Genomic DNA, 15,713 nt, shown 5'->3' with positions numbered 1-15,713 from the left:
AAGTAATAAAGTTTTAAATTTCTCGCGCTTTATGGGAGATGAGGTATTATTAATTGCGATGTAATTATTGTTTTATCTATTTTATTTATTTAAATCTGTAATATCCTGACGAGATGTTACATCTGCTCTCGTGTAACACGTTACATGATCATCGCCAAACACAAGCAGCTCAAAATAAAAGATAACAATAAATTGAAACTTAAACCCACGACCCTTCTCAGAACTATAATCCTCAAACCCAAACATTAACATCTTCCAGTGTACGCCACTTAATTCTACAACCTTTGATGATAAGCTTAAGACGACTATTGCCGCCACAAACTCCAACACATAGCCCCACCATCTACTGGTCACCACCAATAGATCACATGTGGGAATTATCCAGTTACAGACTACAATTCGTAACACCGAGTGGAGCTCCCCAATACGGACCACAATCCATATTCATCAAAAGACTACCATCCTCACCGACTTCGACCGTGAAGGGCAACCAAGTGAACCATCTATACTAGCCACCACTAGTACAGTCACACCCAGAATTCCAATACCAACAGGCTCATCCCTAAAATGGTCACGTGTTTAACCCCCATTATAAGCTACAACTTGTAAAGGGTGTAAGACCCGTGGAAAAAAAATTAATTAAATAATTAATTAATTAATAGATGAGGGAGAAAGGGACTTTTATGACATTAAATGTTATTGGTATGACGTGGAAAAGCTCGACCAATTCGGTTTGTGTTGGATGCCTTATTGAAGTGGTAGGACGCAAGTTCAAGGTGAACCTCATTTGCTTGTCGTTTGAGGGACTAGATGTGATACTAAGGATGGAGTGGCTGTCAAACAATCACGTTGTAATTGAATGTGAGCGGCACAATGTGGTATTCCCGGAAGTTGAATGGTTGGCACTGATATTTACCCGAGAGGCCCTAAAGGAGATGACAAAAGGAGCTACTTGCTTCATGATAGTGGTTCAAGTAGAGAAGAAGAGTACAGTTGACCAGATCCAGAGTATACCAGTAGTTGAGGAATATGCTGATGTATTCCCAAATGAAGTCCCCAAATTACCGTCGAGCAAGGATATAGATTTCACTATTAATCTAATCCCTAGAGCCAAGTCAATATCTGTCACACCATTTAGGATGGCATCGAGAAAATTAGCAGAGTGGAAGAAGCACAAGATTTTCTAGAGAAAAGGTTTATTCGGCCTAGTGCATTATTGTGGGGAGCTCAAATGCTATTGGTCAAGAAAAAGGATGGAAGCTCGAGGCTTTGTGTGGACTATCGTCAACTGAAAAAGTTGACGATTAAGAATAAATATTCACTATCTTGAAGGAGATTACAGACTCACCTAGAAGGGTTTTCTAAGATGGTAAGTCCCATGACACAACTCACCCAGAAGGATAAACCTTTCTGATGGACAAAGTTGTGAGGTGTGCTTTGAAGAGATGAAAAGAAGGTTGACCATGACTCCAATATTGGCAATTCCAGATATGACCAAGACATTTGAAGTATATTGTGATGCGTCGTACCAAGGTCTGGGTTGTGTGTGGATGTAAGAGAAAAGGTCGGTGGCATATGCATCCCGACAATTAAAGGTGCATGAGAAGAATTACCCCACTTACGACCAAGAAGACCCCAAAATCTTTTTAAAATCAAGGCTTTGATACCAAATGTAACATCCTAGTCGAATATTACTAGTTTAAAATAGAATAAAATAATAAGAATTCCCAAATCGCGAGAAAATTTAAACTCTATTATAAGCGCCAAAATATAAAATCCCTAAATGTGTTCAATGATTACAAATACTAAAACCAATTATAAGTAAATGATTACAAAATAGTCAAGAAAATCCATAAAAGTCCCCCATGCTAGCCCCTTTATGGCTCTAAGCATCGACATGTTCACCTGCAACAACACTGCCCCCGTGTAACACGTTACACGATCATCGCCAAACACAAGCAGATAGGGTGAGCTCAAAATAAAATATAATAAAATATAACAATAAATCGAAACTTAAACCCACAACCCTTTTGAGAACTACAATCCTCAAACCCGAATATTCACATCTTCTACTGGATGCCTCGTGATTCTACACCCTTTAATGATATCCTTAAGACGACTCTTGCCGCCACAAGCTCCAACTCATGGCCCATCCATCAACCGACCACCACCGATAGATCACACGTGGAAATTATCCAGTTATGGACTACAATCTGTAACACCGATTGGAGCTCACCAATACGGACCACAATTCGTATTCATCCTAAGACTACCATCCTCATTGGTTTTGACTGTGAAGGGCAATCAAGTGAACCATCTATACTAGCCATCGCTGGCATTCTCACACCGTAATTCCAATATCATCAGGCTCCAACCTAAAATTGTAAGACCCGAGAAAAATTAAATAATTATTTAATAAATGCGGGTAATAGAAGCCTTTAAGGCATTTAATACAAAATGCTATGACGTGGAAAAGTACTAGCTCAAGTGATTGAGAGTACTTTATTATGTAAGAGGACTTGGGTTCAAGTCCTATGTATGCTATTTGTGTGTTATTTTAATTTGTGCATTATTTTATTAATATACTTAAATGTGAGTAGTGATAATGAAAGCCTAAAATTATAGGAATTATCATAAATATGAATGGGTTGAATTGGTTGTGCAATTGCTTTGTGTTTGAGTGGTTGTGGGTTCAACCCTTGCTGAGAACAAATTAACTTTCTTTTTGCCAAATTTCCATTTGGCATGGATATGAAAGGGTTGAGGAACCCTAGCAGCCAAGAAAGGCAACTTAGAGGGCTAAAAAGCATTCTGTTAATAGGTATTGAATAACCATTAAGTCACATTCTAGTTTAATTTTCGTTTTAGGGTGTTAAAGGGTAATTAAGAGAGGATTAATCTTGAGAGAGGGAGAGGAATTAGAGAGAGAGGCCTGGAATCGTGGTACGAGAGTTTGAGCAAAGAAGTTCTGGCACATTAGCATGGACTGTAGAGAAAATAGGAAGTGGAAGCCATTGTTGGAGAGAAAGCAAAGGATAGGGTGCTTTTGGGTTAGAGACATCAAATCCGAATTTGGAGCAAGGAATCCAGGTAAGGGAGTTGTTTTTAACTGTTTTGATTGGTGAATAATGTACTGTGAATTGGATGAACTGAATTGCATTAAACCCTTGTTAAATTATGTTGTTTTTGCAAATTCTGGGTTTTAGCCCAGAAACCGCCTGGCGGGCATGAAGGTGCCGCCAAGCGGCACATAAGTGTTTACCCAAATTCTGGGTTCTGTCACGTGTTGCCTAGCAGTGGGTTAAAATCTGCTAGGCGGAGCCTGAATTCTAATGTTGTTTTTGTTGCTTTGGTGAATTTGTGATATACTAATATTCTAGTTCGTCTTTGTTTCAATTGTTTGATTGATTTATGTTGTGCTATTGTTAGTATGGGGTGACTGTGATTAACCATGGAATAGGGAACATGAAGGGTTCATGTTGAAAAATTGTAATCCTTTTAATGAGTAGAATGAGTGATCCTCCAAGTTGTAATTGGAAGGGCTTGACTATAGAAGTATTGCATTGACAAATTTGGTTTGTATTGACCGAGACATCAGGACCATAAGAAGAGGGATGGATTTACGCGAGTGTAGAGAACTTGGGTCCTTACCCATAATCTGGCATGCCGCCTGGCGACATCTCATTGGCCGCCAAGCGATAGCGACGTTACAGGGTTATTTTGGGAGAATTGGTTAATCAGCCTTGGGGGGAACTGACAGGGAGATGAGTGATGACGAAATCGGCATGAAAAGATGATATTATTATAGGAAGAGGAAGTGTAGTGGACTATAGACAATATAATAGACCTAAGGATGAACTTGGAATGAATTAAAGTCAAGAAATTAATGGACTCTAGTGACGATTAGTAATCTTCATAATGGAACAGTGAGAACGAAATGGTATTGGTACATTCTGTGAATATGGGGGTTTCGGTAAGGTCAATTGATAATGATTGGCCGCTGAATAATACATTGATTGGTTAGGTATAAGAGTTGGGAATGATTAGGTTTTAATGGTAACTGAAGTAAGAAAAGCTTTGATGAGAGTCTTTAAATAGTCAAATTTATGACTGCACGCTACTTTTCAACTAGAGTATATTCACCTTAAGGGATAGATTGAATGTTTGGGAAGTACCAATAGGCTATCATTAGGGAATGCTATGATTGGGATAAGGGTAGAACGAGATAAATTGATATCAATAGTATAGAATGGAGAAATATTAGAATGGATGAGATAACCTTAAACTTGACTAAGGTATTGTGTAAGTTATAGTGACTAACGAGTGGTAGAGGTTCCATAAGGAATGGAGTAATAAATCTAAGGAACGAAAGGATTGCAAGGAAATACTGTATATGGAGTAAGTACTAGTCTTGGCGTCAAGAGTGAAGGTGTAATGTCATTTCCTAAGACAGTGTGGTCAGGTTCAGGTGCCAAAACTAGTAGAGATGTGAATCAGGTATGGCGCTTGGCGAAAGTGGGAATGCCCGCCAAGCGATAGAACCTCCAGGGAGGTCCCTGAACCGTGCAGCGCCTGGCGGAAGGGTGTGATCTACCATGCGAAAGACGTTCTACAGGAGGGGTTGAACTGACCTGGCGCCTGGCGGCAAGGAGTGAACCGTCAGGCGGTCTAGGCAGATTTCGCCTGGCAACACTTATGTTGCGCCAGGCGAGAATGTTGTTGTTCTTGGCTTGTTTGTGTGTGTGGTTTTACGCAATGATGCTATACTTGGATCAGGAAATGTTGTGCCTTGAGTGGGTAGGTTCATGGATGGTGGTGAACATGTGATGATATGAGTGGGGAGGTTCATATCCAGTTACTCTTGTGTGGGGATATGATCGAGGTAGGTTCGTATGTTCCGTGTTCACACTTGAGAGATGCTGCGTGCTGGGAGGTACGTGGCTAGTGGATCACATATGTTGGACTACGGACGGGTAGGTTCGTAGAGCAGGACTATGAGCGGGGAGGTTCGTATGGTAGGAATACGAGCGGGGAGGTTCGTAGAGGCATGACCATGAGCGGGCAGGTTCGTGTGAGCGTCAGATTCCTGAGTCCAAGGCTAACTATTTGTGTGATTAAAGGTTGAAAAGCCTTGGGGAGTAAGGTCTTGGCCAAGAACTAAGTAGAATGAATAAGATTGGTGTCTTAATTATATATTCTATTAATTTATACTTTATTTCAAATTTTATCAGCTCACCCTTTCTGTTTGTGATTGGTAATGATCGTGTGATTCGTTACACGGGAGCAGATGATGATACAGGTGATGTTGTGGATGCGTAGACGACAGAGTGAGGGCTAGCTGGGATTAGAGCTAGGAGATTTTACTATGATTTCATTTATGTTAAAGAATTTTGGAAGTTGTACATTTTTATTACTATCACTTTATAAATGTTGGCGCGTTGTTTGAACATTTTAAATGTTCCCGCGTTTGGGAATAATAATATTGCGACGTTTTAATTTTATTTTTCTTTATTTATTTATTTAATTAAGTAATATTCCACAGGGATGTTACAAAAATAGTCACGTGTTTAACCCCTATGACAAGCTACAACTCATAAAGGCCCCTCAACAAGTGATCTCCTCAAGGCCTACTTCCAAAGTTGGTAGAATCTTCCATGGCAGGCCAACTCTACACATGAACCTGCCTGGCGCAACACCCACGTCGCTAGGCGAAATCACACTCCAGACCGCCTAGCGGGCACCTCACGCTGCCAAGTGCCACACGCTTTCGAAAGCCTCTATCAGATTGTTTTCGCTTGGCGGGACCTCCTCCTTCTGCCAAGCGTCACGCATTCCAGTGGCCATTGTTTTGGCCGCTATCACTTGACGACACAGGGTGAGCCGCTAGGCGCTATACTAGTATCGTTAGTGCTACTGGTTTTTGGTACTTTGGACAGGTTATAAGATACCATGTCACCCCACATGCATTTAGAACATAAAAAATCAATTTATAAAACTATAACGGCAGGATCCAATTATATTTCACACAACATTCACACCATGAACTCATAAACTAAAATCATGCCATCACACACACTTTACCAAGACACCATATTCCACATAATTTTACCAATTTATTACATGTAAGACCCATGAAATTTAATTAATTAAATAAATAATTAATTAATAAATGCGGATAGTGGAAGCCTTAGTGCATTAAATTCTAACTTATATGACATGGAAAAGTACTAGCTCAAATGGTTTTGAGTACTTTGGTTGTGTGAAAGGACTTGGGTACAAGTCCTATGTATGCCAATTATATGTTATTTATTTGTTATTATTTTTATATATGTGATCATGTTGTGGGATGATATAATCCTTGAATTATATGTGTTAGCATGAAATATGAATTCGATGAATAGTTGAGCATTGATTTGGCATTGGCATGGTTGTGGGTTCAAGCCTTGGAGAACCCAAATTAATCTTTATTTTTGTTTTTCTAGTTTTGGCTTGAAGTTGAAGGGTTGAGGGAAACCCTAGCAGACCTAGCAGCCAAAGGGGGCTGGAAAACAATCTAATTAAGTGTGCTTGAATGATAATTAACAACAACAATAAGACATTTTCATTTTAGGACTTTAAACCACCATTAAAAGACCATTAAAAAGCAAATTGAGGGAGAAATGAATGGTTTCTGCAGTTGTTAGTGTTGGATAGGCAGAGAAGTGTGAAAATCAGTGGAATTGAGAGAGTGAGTGGACCTTTGAGGCTGAATTGAGAGAAGCCAAGGAAGGCTATTGGTGAAGCAAAGGAGAATCAAGGGATACTCAAAGCTTTAAGCAAAGGAAACCAGGTTAGGGGAGTTCTATTTTGTGGTTGTATGTGTAATATATGATTTCGTGCTATACTTGATGAATGAGGGGTGATTTATGTGTTTTTGTTGAATATTGTCACGTTTCTGGAAAATTCCAGAAACTGCCTGGCGTTATTGAAGGCCCGCCAGGCGACTCATGCCTCTAGAACCCATTTTTGGGTTCTCTTCTATGGACCGCCTGGCAGTTAGGTGTTGTCCGCCAGGCAATACGAGCTAGCTTGCCCAGTTTTCTCGGGTTTTTGGTGTTCCAACGATGTTGGGACGTTTAGAAAGGATTCCTATGATGTGTGTATGATTGGTATGTTGTGTGATTATCTGTAATTGCTTAATTGGTGGAACAGTGTATGAACATGCATATGAATTTGGGATTTAGGGTGCATGCTGGGATTGTAGATGATTAACATAGATGATGTTTATGAATGGTACACTGTTGCGTGGAATGATGATAACATGGTTATATTATGAATCCTGGATGTGTTGTGCCTGTGAAATTACGCCACTTTGAAGGTGAACATTGAAACTGTGGGGTTTACGAGTCACGCTGGATGCGGGAGAAATCTGGCAAAACCCAGATTTTTAACGCACCGCCTGGCGGCATTGAGGCTGCCGCCAGGTGACCCATCAGTGCTACGGAAAATTGGACTTGGTTTGTGATCTGGTCATGGGGCGGTTAATTGGGTTGTCATTAAAATGTGTTGTGGTGTGTGATAGACAATGATTTAGTATGTATGTCCTTTAGTAATAAATATGAGATTTATATATGTGAGATGGATGGATTAGGTGTTTCATACATATGGGTTACTACAGCGGTAGCTTTGTTATTAAGTATAGGTGCAACACAGTTTTAATCATGGTGGCATGAGTATATGAATATTAAACGATATGATTTTTAGGCTTGGAGTATATGGTGTGTATGTGGCAGGTTTAAGGTAATACTTGATGAAGAGTATGTGTGCATGATAAACTCGAATTGGCATGATTTGGGCGTGTAGTTGTAATTTGGATAGGGTACTGTAAACTGTATAATTGTGTTGTTGCAAATGGTGGGTACCATATTGACAATTTTGTGACTTATTCCATTAGTGAATAAAGTAAGGCATGTTAATGCTTGATAATAATAGATTTGGGCAAGAGCTATTTGTACATATTGAGTTTTGGTTATGGTGTTATGTCTTGAATACTATGATTGATGTGTGAAAGATGCCTTGCATATTTGGGGTCTCTTAAGACCTGATGAAAATGCAAAAAACCAGTAGCATTGCGCTACTGGTATGGCGCATGGCGATAGGTACCTAAAATAGAGGCAGTAGCCACTAGACGCGCATGGCGCCTGGCAGTAGGGGGTGTCCCGTCAAGCGATGACAGAGCAGCGCAGCTCTTGTTTAGAGCTTGGCGCCTGGCGGTGGGCGATGTCCGTCAGGCGGTCTAGAACCAGTTTTGTCTAGTGGTGTTTGGGCTGTGCCAGGCGAATCCGCTGCTGTGATTTCTTTTATTGTTGTGGTGATCTATGAACTTGAAGGATTAAGTTCACATACATTTGTGTTTGGGCTTGAAGGACTAAGTCCAATAAGGGTATGGGATGTGCTTGGTGGAGGGACGCATGATGGGCATGGAACTGGTTAAGTTCCCGTCGGCTAGTAATGGGCGAAGAGTCCATAGTATGGTGATTACATGCGTCAGATGCATGATGGGCAAGGAACAGTATGTTCCTGTTAGCTACTATTGGGCAAGGAGTCTATAGTATGGTGATTGCGTGCATGCTAGGGTCCGAGCGGGAAGGCTTGGATGTTTGCTACATAGAGTTGAACCACGAAAAGGTTAGTTTCGTGGGAGCACAGTAAAGTTTCAAGACATAGATTCATGCATATGACTCATGAAGGACTATGAGATCAGGGATGGATAATTTGTAATAATGCAATTTTTATGCAAGATTTATTTTTCTTTGGGATGTGTGTCATATTTTATATATATATATATATATATATATATATATATATATATATATATATATATATATGCATAGCTCACCCTATCTACTTGTGTGTGGCGATGATTAGATAATTAGTTATCCGGGAGCAAATGATTTGACAGTTGAGCCAGGAGATACTTGAGTTGAGAGAGTGGGACATTATGGGGACTTTGAAGACTTTTAATAATTGGATATTTCATGTTTTCAAACAGTTTATATTTGAGTTATTTTGTGAGTTGTAGTAAATGTTAACCTCGAATTTTAGCAAAGTATACTATTTCATGGTTTTAATTTTCCCACGTTTTTGGGAAAGTGTGGTTATAAATGAGGTTTGATAGTTGTACTACACCTAGGCGGCCTAACCTGACTACAACCATGAGATCCGCCTACATAGCCCCTTAAGGACGCAAACTATAATAATGTATGTCGAACAATCAATAGTAAGCGGCCTAAGCCGCTAACTTAAGCAAATTGAACGAGAACTTGATAAACCTAAAACACTACCAACCAGGATCCTAGGGCCTTCAATAACCAAACTGTGGGACCTGGGCTTGGCCCAGGCCCAGCTGCAGCCCAATCAAAAGCCCAGCCCATGACGTGGCCAGACATAATTAATAATCTATAAATACGCATGGACCCTACGAATTAAAGGTACGCATTCATTAATCCCTTAATCACGAGATTTGACTTTCTGAGAATTCTTAGCTGACTTGAGCGTCGGAGCCTTCTCCATAGGTAACCCCTCATAGGCCAACTGGAAGGAAGCCTACTGAAGAGATTGCAGATTGAGGTAAGGTAACATTTGTGTCTGACATCTCTTATTTGTTCTCCACAGGCACAATTGGTGCCCACTGTGGGGAACGAAGTAATACTTCACGGATCAACCAGCATTTACTCGAAGATGGTGTCTACCTACAGTAGAGCAGGAGTTAACAAGCAAACTGAAGCAGGTCATGTAGCACCTGTTGGTACCACCCCGGACTTGGCCGCTATCCTGGAAGGCCAAGCCAAAATGCAACAAGAGCTAGCTGATTTGAAGAAACTCAGTGTTGATGAAATGAAGGCACTCAGATAGGAAAACTCTCATCTAAGGAGGAAGATTGAGGCTGACCCCACCCAAAAGGGAAAAGCCAAGGAAACATTCGAAGCCACAAAGTCCCCAGCTTTCCAGCCTAGTGAGGAAGAAAGTGAGTACAATCCTACCTCGCACACCTTCACCACCACTCAACAGACTAACATCATCTTAACCCATCATACACACTTCCATCCCACCCTCCCAGGACACCCTGCAGCACGTACCCCCGCTGCCACCCTCCCCACTGCCCACATCCCACCTCACAACTATACCTCCACCTTTCCTACCCTCATCCACCATCCCTTTCCATCTCACCCGCTACCATCACAACAACCCACGCACCGTCACCCTTTTACTGATTTCATCGCCAACACCCCTCTCCCTGCCTAGTGGGAACCTTTCACATTGGACCGTTACACAGGCGAAATCGATCTAGACAAGCACCTTAAAGTATACATAACACATGTCGCCCTCTACACTTCTCACGATGCCGTTTTCTGCAAAGCCTTTCTAACCACCCTTAAAGGCCCCTCCCTCGAATGGTTTACCACCCTACCCCCATACTCCATCGACTGCTTCGACACCCTCTCCCACATGTTCACTATTCACTTTGCTGGCAGCCGCCCACATCAAACCACAACCATTTCTCTTCTCGGCGTCAGACAAGAACAAGACGAGACGCTGCGAACCTTCATCGACCGCTTCAGCAAGGCCGCCCTCCGAACACCACACCTTAACCAAGAGATGATACTTCAGTGTATGGCACTCACTCTCAAACTCGACCCCTTCACCAACAACGTCTACCTACACCCACCTGCCTCTATACATGAACTGAAGCTCTGCGTCGCATACTACATCCTTATGGAAGAGATGCAAACTCTCCACACAAAATTATGCAACGACTACACACCCTCCGCGGCCACCGCCCCCTAAACCACCTTCACGACCTGATCCTAGACTCAGGGAACCTCGCCAACCTCGCTTCACCAGATACGCACCCCCAAGTGTTCTTAGATCCCGCCTTCTTGATGAAGCTCTTCAAGCCAACCTCATCTCACCACCTCGCAAACCGTTCAATCCTCCCAACGTCGACATGACCAAATACGGCTGCTATCACCGTAACAATGGCCATACCACAGATGAATGCAACGCACTCTAGGATAAGATTGAAGAATTGGTTCGTGTTGGCCATTTCCGCTGCTTCATCCGTAGAGACGACAACCCCGACCCTCCACGTTCCGACCACCGACATCCTCCCCACGATTCCCATCACGATAGACGTCCTAACCATCCCACCAGTCGTGGCCCCCAACCTGTCCGCACTGATGTTTCCCCGACCGATCCCCCACTACGCGACACTATTAACACCATCTCTGGCGGCTTTGCTAATGGAGGATCCACCTCCTCAGCTAAAAAGAAACATCTTCGCGACCTTCAGTCCATCAACCACATAACCCACTCCTACCACAGACATTGCATGCCTCTCATCACCTTCATAGACGATGACTTCCATGGTGTTGATCACCAGCAGGATGACCCAATGGTCATCACGGTTGAATTGGAGAACTACGCAGTCAAGAAAGTTCTTATCGACCAAGGCAATTCAGTCGACATCCTCTACTGGACGACATACCAGAAACTACAGCTCCCAACCACTGCCATGGTTCCCTACGGTGAACCTATATATGGCTTCTCTGGGGAGAAGGTCTCCACTTGCGACTACATCGACCTCCATACCATCTTTCGTGATGGCACTCAAACCAAAACAATCCCTATTCGTTTCCTTGTCGTAGACGCGCCTACATCATACAATGTACTTCTCGGTCGCCTATCCCTTAACATTCTCGGCGTAATCGTATCTACACCTCATCTGGCCATGAAATTTCCCTCCCCATCTGGAGACATCCTTACCATCCACGGCGACCAATGGCTCACGCGACAATGTTACATGACCAGTCTACGACCACAACTACCCATCCTTCAAACACACAACTACCCATCCTTCAAACACACAACATTGAACGTCCATTTGGCTCTAACAGCCTTATCTGGCGATGATTTGCACCCTAGGGTAGGTCGCGATGCACGCCTCGAGCCTGTTGATGAAACTTTACCCCTGGAACTCCCTAATGGACGCACCCTTAAAATGGCCACCGGTCTTCAACACGAACGGCGTGAAATACTCACACCTACCCTCATCAGCAACACCGACCTCTTTGCTTGGTCCGCCGCTGACTTACCCGACGTTGACCCTCAAGTCGCAGTCCACAAACTTTCCATTTATAAAGAAGCCAGATATGTCTCTCTGAAGAAACGAAAGCTTGGTGAAGAACGTCGACTAGCAGCCAAGATCGAAGCCGACAAGTTACTTAACACAGGTTTCATCGAAGAAGCCCACTACACCACCTGGCTCTCCAATGTGGTTCTAGACAAAAAAGCTAACGGTAAATGGTGAATGTGTGTTGATTACACAGATCTCAATAAGGCCTGCCCAAGGGACGCCTACCCCTTGCCCAATATTGACCGGCTAGTTGACGGTGCCGCCGACAACAAGGTCCTCAGTTTCCTATATGCATATTTCGGATACAATCAGATCCCAATGGCCACAACTGATATGAACAAGACCACTTTTATCACAGACGATGCCAACTACTTTTATAAAGTTATGTCGTTCGGTCTCAAAAACACAAGAGCAACTTACCAACGATTGATGGATAAAGTTTTCAACCATATAATAGGCAAATGTGTCGAAGTATACGTCGACAACATGGTTGTCAAATCCCCGAGTCATCACCAACACGCTCAAGACTTATCCATAGTGTTTTCCGCGTTACGGCAGTACAACCTCCGCCTCAACCCCGAAAATTGCGTCTTCGGTGCCGATCGTGGTAAATTCCCTTGCTTCATGCTGACACAACGCGGCATAGAAGCTAACCCTGAAAAATGCAATGCCATCATTGAGATGCGAAGTCCCAACACTGTTAAAGAGGTACAACACCTCATCGGCCGTCTAACCGCCATATCCCTCTTCCTACCCAAACTAGCCAAGCAAACCCAGCCCATCATTCAACTACTCAAGAAATCTGTGAGGTTCTCTTGGAACGACTAATGTGAGCAAGTTTTTCAAAACCTCAAAAACACTCTAACTTCACCACCCATCCTCCATAAGTCGAACACTCATCAACCCCTCCTTGTCTACATCACCGCCATAGATCACACCGTAAGCGCCGCACTAGTTCAGGATGTCGATGGCACTCAGCACCCTATATACTTCGTCAGTCGAACCTTGCAGGATCTAGAAACCAGATACCAAATGGTGGAGAAATTGGCCATATCCCTAGTACACACAGCGCGACGCCTACGCCCCTATTTCCAAAACCACAACATCATCGTCAAAACCGATTACCCCATCCAAAAGATACTCTAAAAGTCAGACCTTGTCGGTCGCATGTCGTCTTGGGCCGTAGAACTATCCGAGTTCAACATCTGCTATGAACCCCACGGCCCCATCAAAGCTCAATACCTCCTCGACTTCGTCAATGACCTGCAACACACTCCCGAAGAAGACCAGTGGACACTTTACGTTGATGGTTCTTCGAACCCGAAGGGGGCAGGTATCGATATTGTCCTAGAGGGCCCCAACGACATCCTCATTGAAAAATCTCTCCATTTCGCCTTCAGGACATCCAACAATCAAGCCGAATACGAAGCCATCCTTGTCGGGTTATCCCTTGCCCGCGAGTTAGCGTCAAAACACTTACGTGCAAAACTGATTTTAAACTCACAGTGGGCCATCTAAATGACGAACTCCAGATCAAAGACCCTACCCTCTTGCAATATTATCACCTAGTCCGGAACGTCATTCAATCTGCTTTTGAACGAGTATGCATCCAACACATCCCCAAAACTGAAAATGTCAGGGTCGACTTATTATCTAAACTAGCCAGAACTAAGCTAAAGAGCCGGCACAGATCCCTCTTACAAGAAACATTATCCGCACCATCCACAACAAACACTTGCCTTAACCTAACCCAAAACCAAGCCGGCAATTGGACAACTCCCTACATCCAATACCTCTGAATCAGTAACCCCCCACCTGATGCTAACAAGAGTTGGCTAGCTAAAGCCGCCAGGTATACAATGATAGGAGATGACTTATACAAGCGGGGATACGACCAACCACTCCTCAAATGTGTCACAGCCGAACAAGTCCAGTACATAGTAAAAGAATTACACGAAGGCATATGCGGATATCATTCCGGCACACGAACCATGACCACCAGAATCCTCTGCGCTGGTTACTTTTGGCCAACCATGGAGGCAGATTGTCACACCTTTGTCAAAAAGTGCATACCTTGCCAAAAGCATGGCAACCTCATCCACCAAAAGCAAGAACAACTTCACTCCATACTCTCCCCATGGCCCTTCGCAAAATGGGGAATGGACATCCTCGGCCCTTTTTCCCCAGGCAAAGGCCAAGTAAAATTCCTCATAGTAGCCATCGACTACTTCCCCAAGTGGATAGAAGCCAAACCACTAGCCACCATTACAGCCCAACAAGTTCAGCAGTTCGTCTGGAAAGATATCATATGTCGATATGGCGTCCCACACACGATCATAACTGACAATGGTCGGCAATTCATAGACAAAGAACTCGCTAAGTTCTACACCGACCTCGACATTAAACATGTAACCAGCTTTATCGAACATCCGCAGACCAATGGGCAGGCCGAAGCAGCCAACAAAGTCATACTAGTTGCGCAAACGGTTGGATAGCGCCAAAGGACGATGGCCAGAAGAGTTAGTGGAAGTATTGTGGGCCTATAGGTGTACCCCCCCAGTCAGCAACAAACAAATCTCCTTTCAGCCTAGTATACGGCGCAGAGGCTATGATACCGGTAGAAATTGGCGAACCATCTTTGCGTCGAGAACTATACGACCCGGATCAAAACCATCAAAACATGTACACCCACTTCAACCTCCTATCTGAATTAAGAGAGAAAGCCTAAATACGCAACTTACTAGCTAAATAGAGAGCGACCAGAAAATATAACGCAAATTTATGCCAGCGATCATTCGCCAGAGGAGACCTACTTTAGAGAATGGCCAGCAGCGCGAGAAAGAAGGATGGCAAATTCTCTGCCAACTAGGACGGTCCGTATCGAATACGCGAGGATGCCGGGGGTGGCGCTTACAAACTTGAACAACTAACAGGCGAAGAAATACCAAACACATGGAACATGTCCCATCTCAAATTCTACTTCAGCTAGAATACTTACTGTACCGAATACTTGTAACCCTGGGTGTAGTCTTTTTCCTCACCTGGCATTTTTCCCTAAGGAGACTTTTTGCCAGGGAGTTTTTAACGAGGCACCCCAAAAATTATGAATAAAGCAAAGGGTTCTTGATTACGTGCTCATCTCTTCTTCCATCCTTTACATTGTTATTAAGTTCCCCACCATTACCACAAGTAAGCGGCCTGGGTCGAACACCCTTAACTTAATTTCAAATCGTTTAAGTTTCGCACCCTTTCCACAAGTAAGTGGCCTGGGTCGAACACCTTTAACTTAATTTCAAATCGTTTAAGTTCCCCACCCTTACCACAAGTAAGTGGCCTGGGTCGACCACCTTTAACTTAAATTCAAATCGTTTAAGTTCTCCACCCTTACCACAAGTAAGCAGCCTGGGTCAAACACCTTTAACTTAATTTTAAATCGTTTAAGTTCCCCACCTTTACCACAAGTAAGCGGCCTAGGTCGAACACCCTTAACTTAATTTCAAATCGTTTAAATTCCCCACCCTTACCACAAGTAAGCGGC

At 43.2% G+C, this 15,713-nt stretch overlaps 1 protein-coding gene across 1 annotated transcript; it reads left to right on the top strand.

Moving 5' to 3' along the window:
* The first annotated feature begins 704 nt into the window (after positions 1–704).
* LOC114188297 (uncharacterized) lies at positions 705–1,187 on the top strand. Its single transcript, XM_028076898.1, has one exon. It carries the CDS (start codon positions 705–707, stop codon positions 1,185–1,187), a length of 483 nt encoding a protein of 160 aa, XP_027932699.1.
* Positions 1,188–15,713: the final 14,526 nt, after the last annotated feature.

Source organism: Vigna unguiculata, chromosome 6 (assembly GCF_037176805.1).
Source record: "Vigna unguiculata cultivar grain cowpea cultivar isolate G323 ecotype 2 chromosome 6, ASM3717680v1, whole genome shotgun sequence".
Classification (NCBI taxonomy): Eukaryota; Viridiplantae; Streptophyta; class Magnoliopsida; order Fabales; family Fabaceae; genus Vigna; species Vigna unguiculata.
Note: the sequence above shows the minus strand (reverse complement) of the source record. Positions and strands in the feature narration are given on the sequence as shown.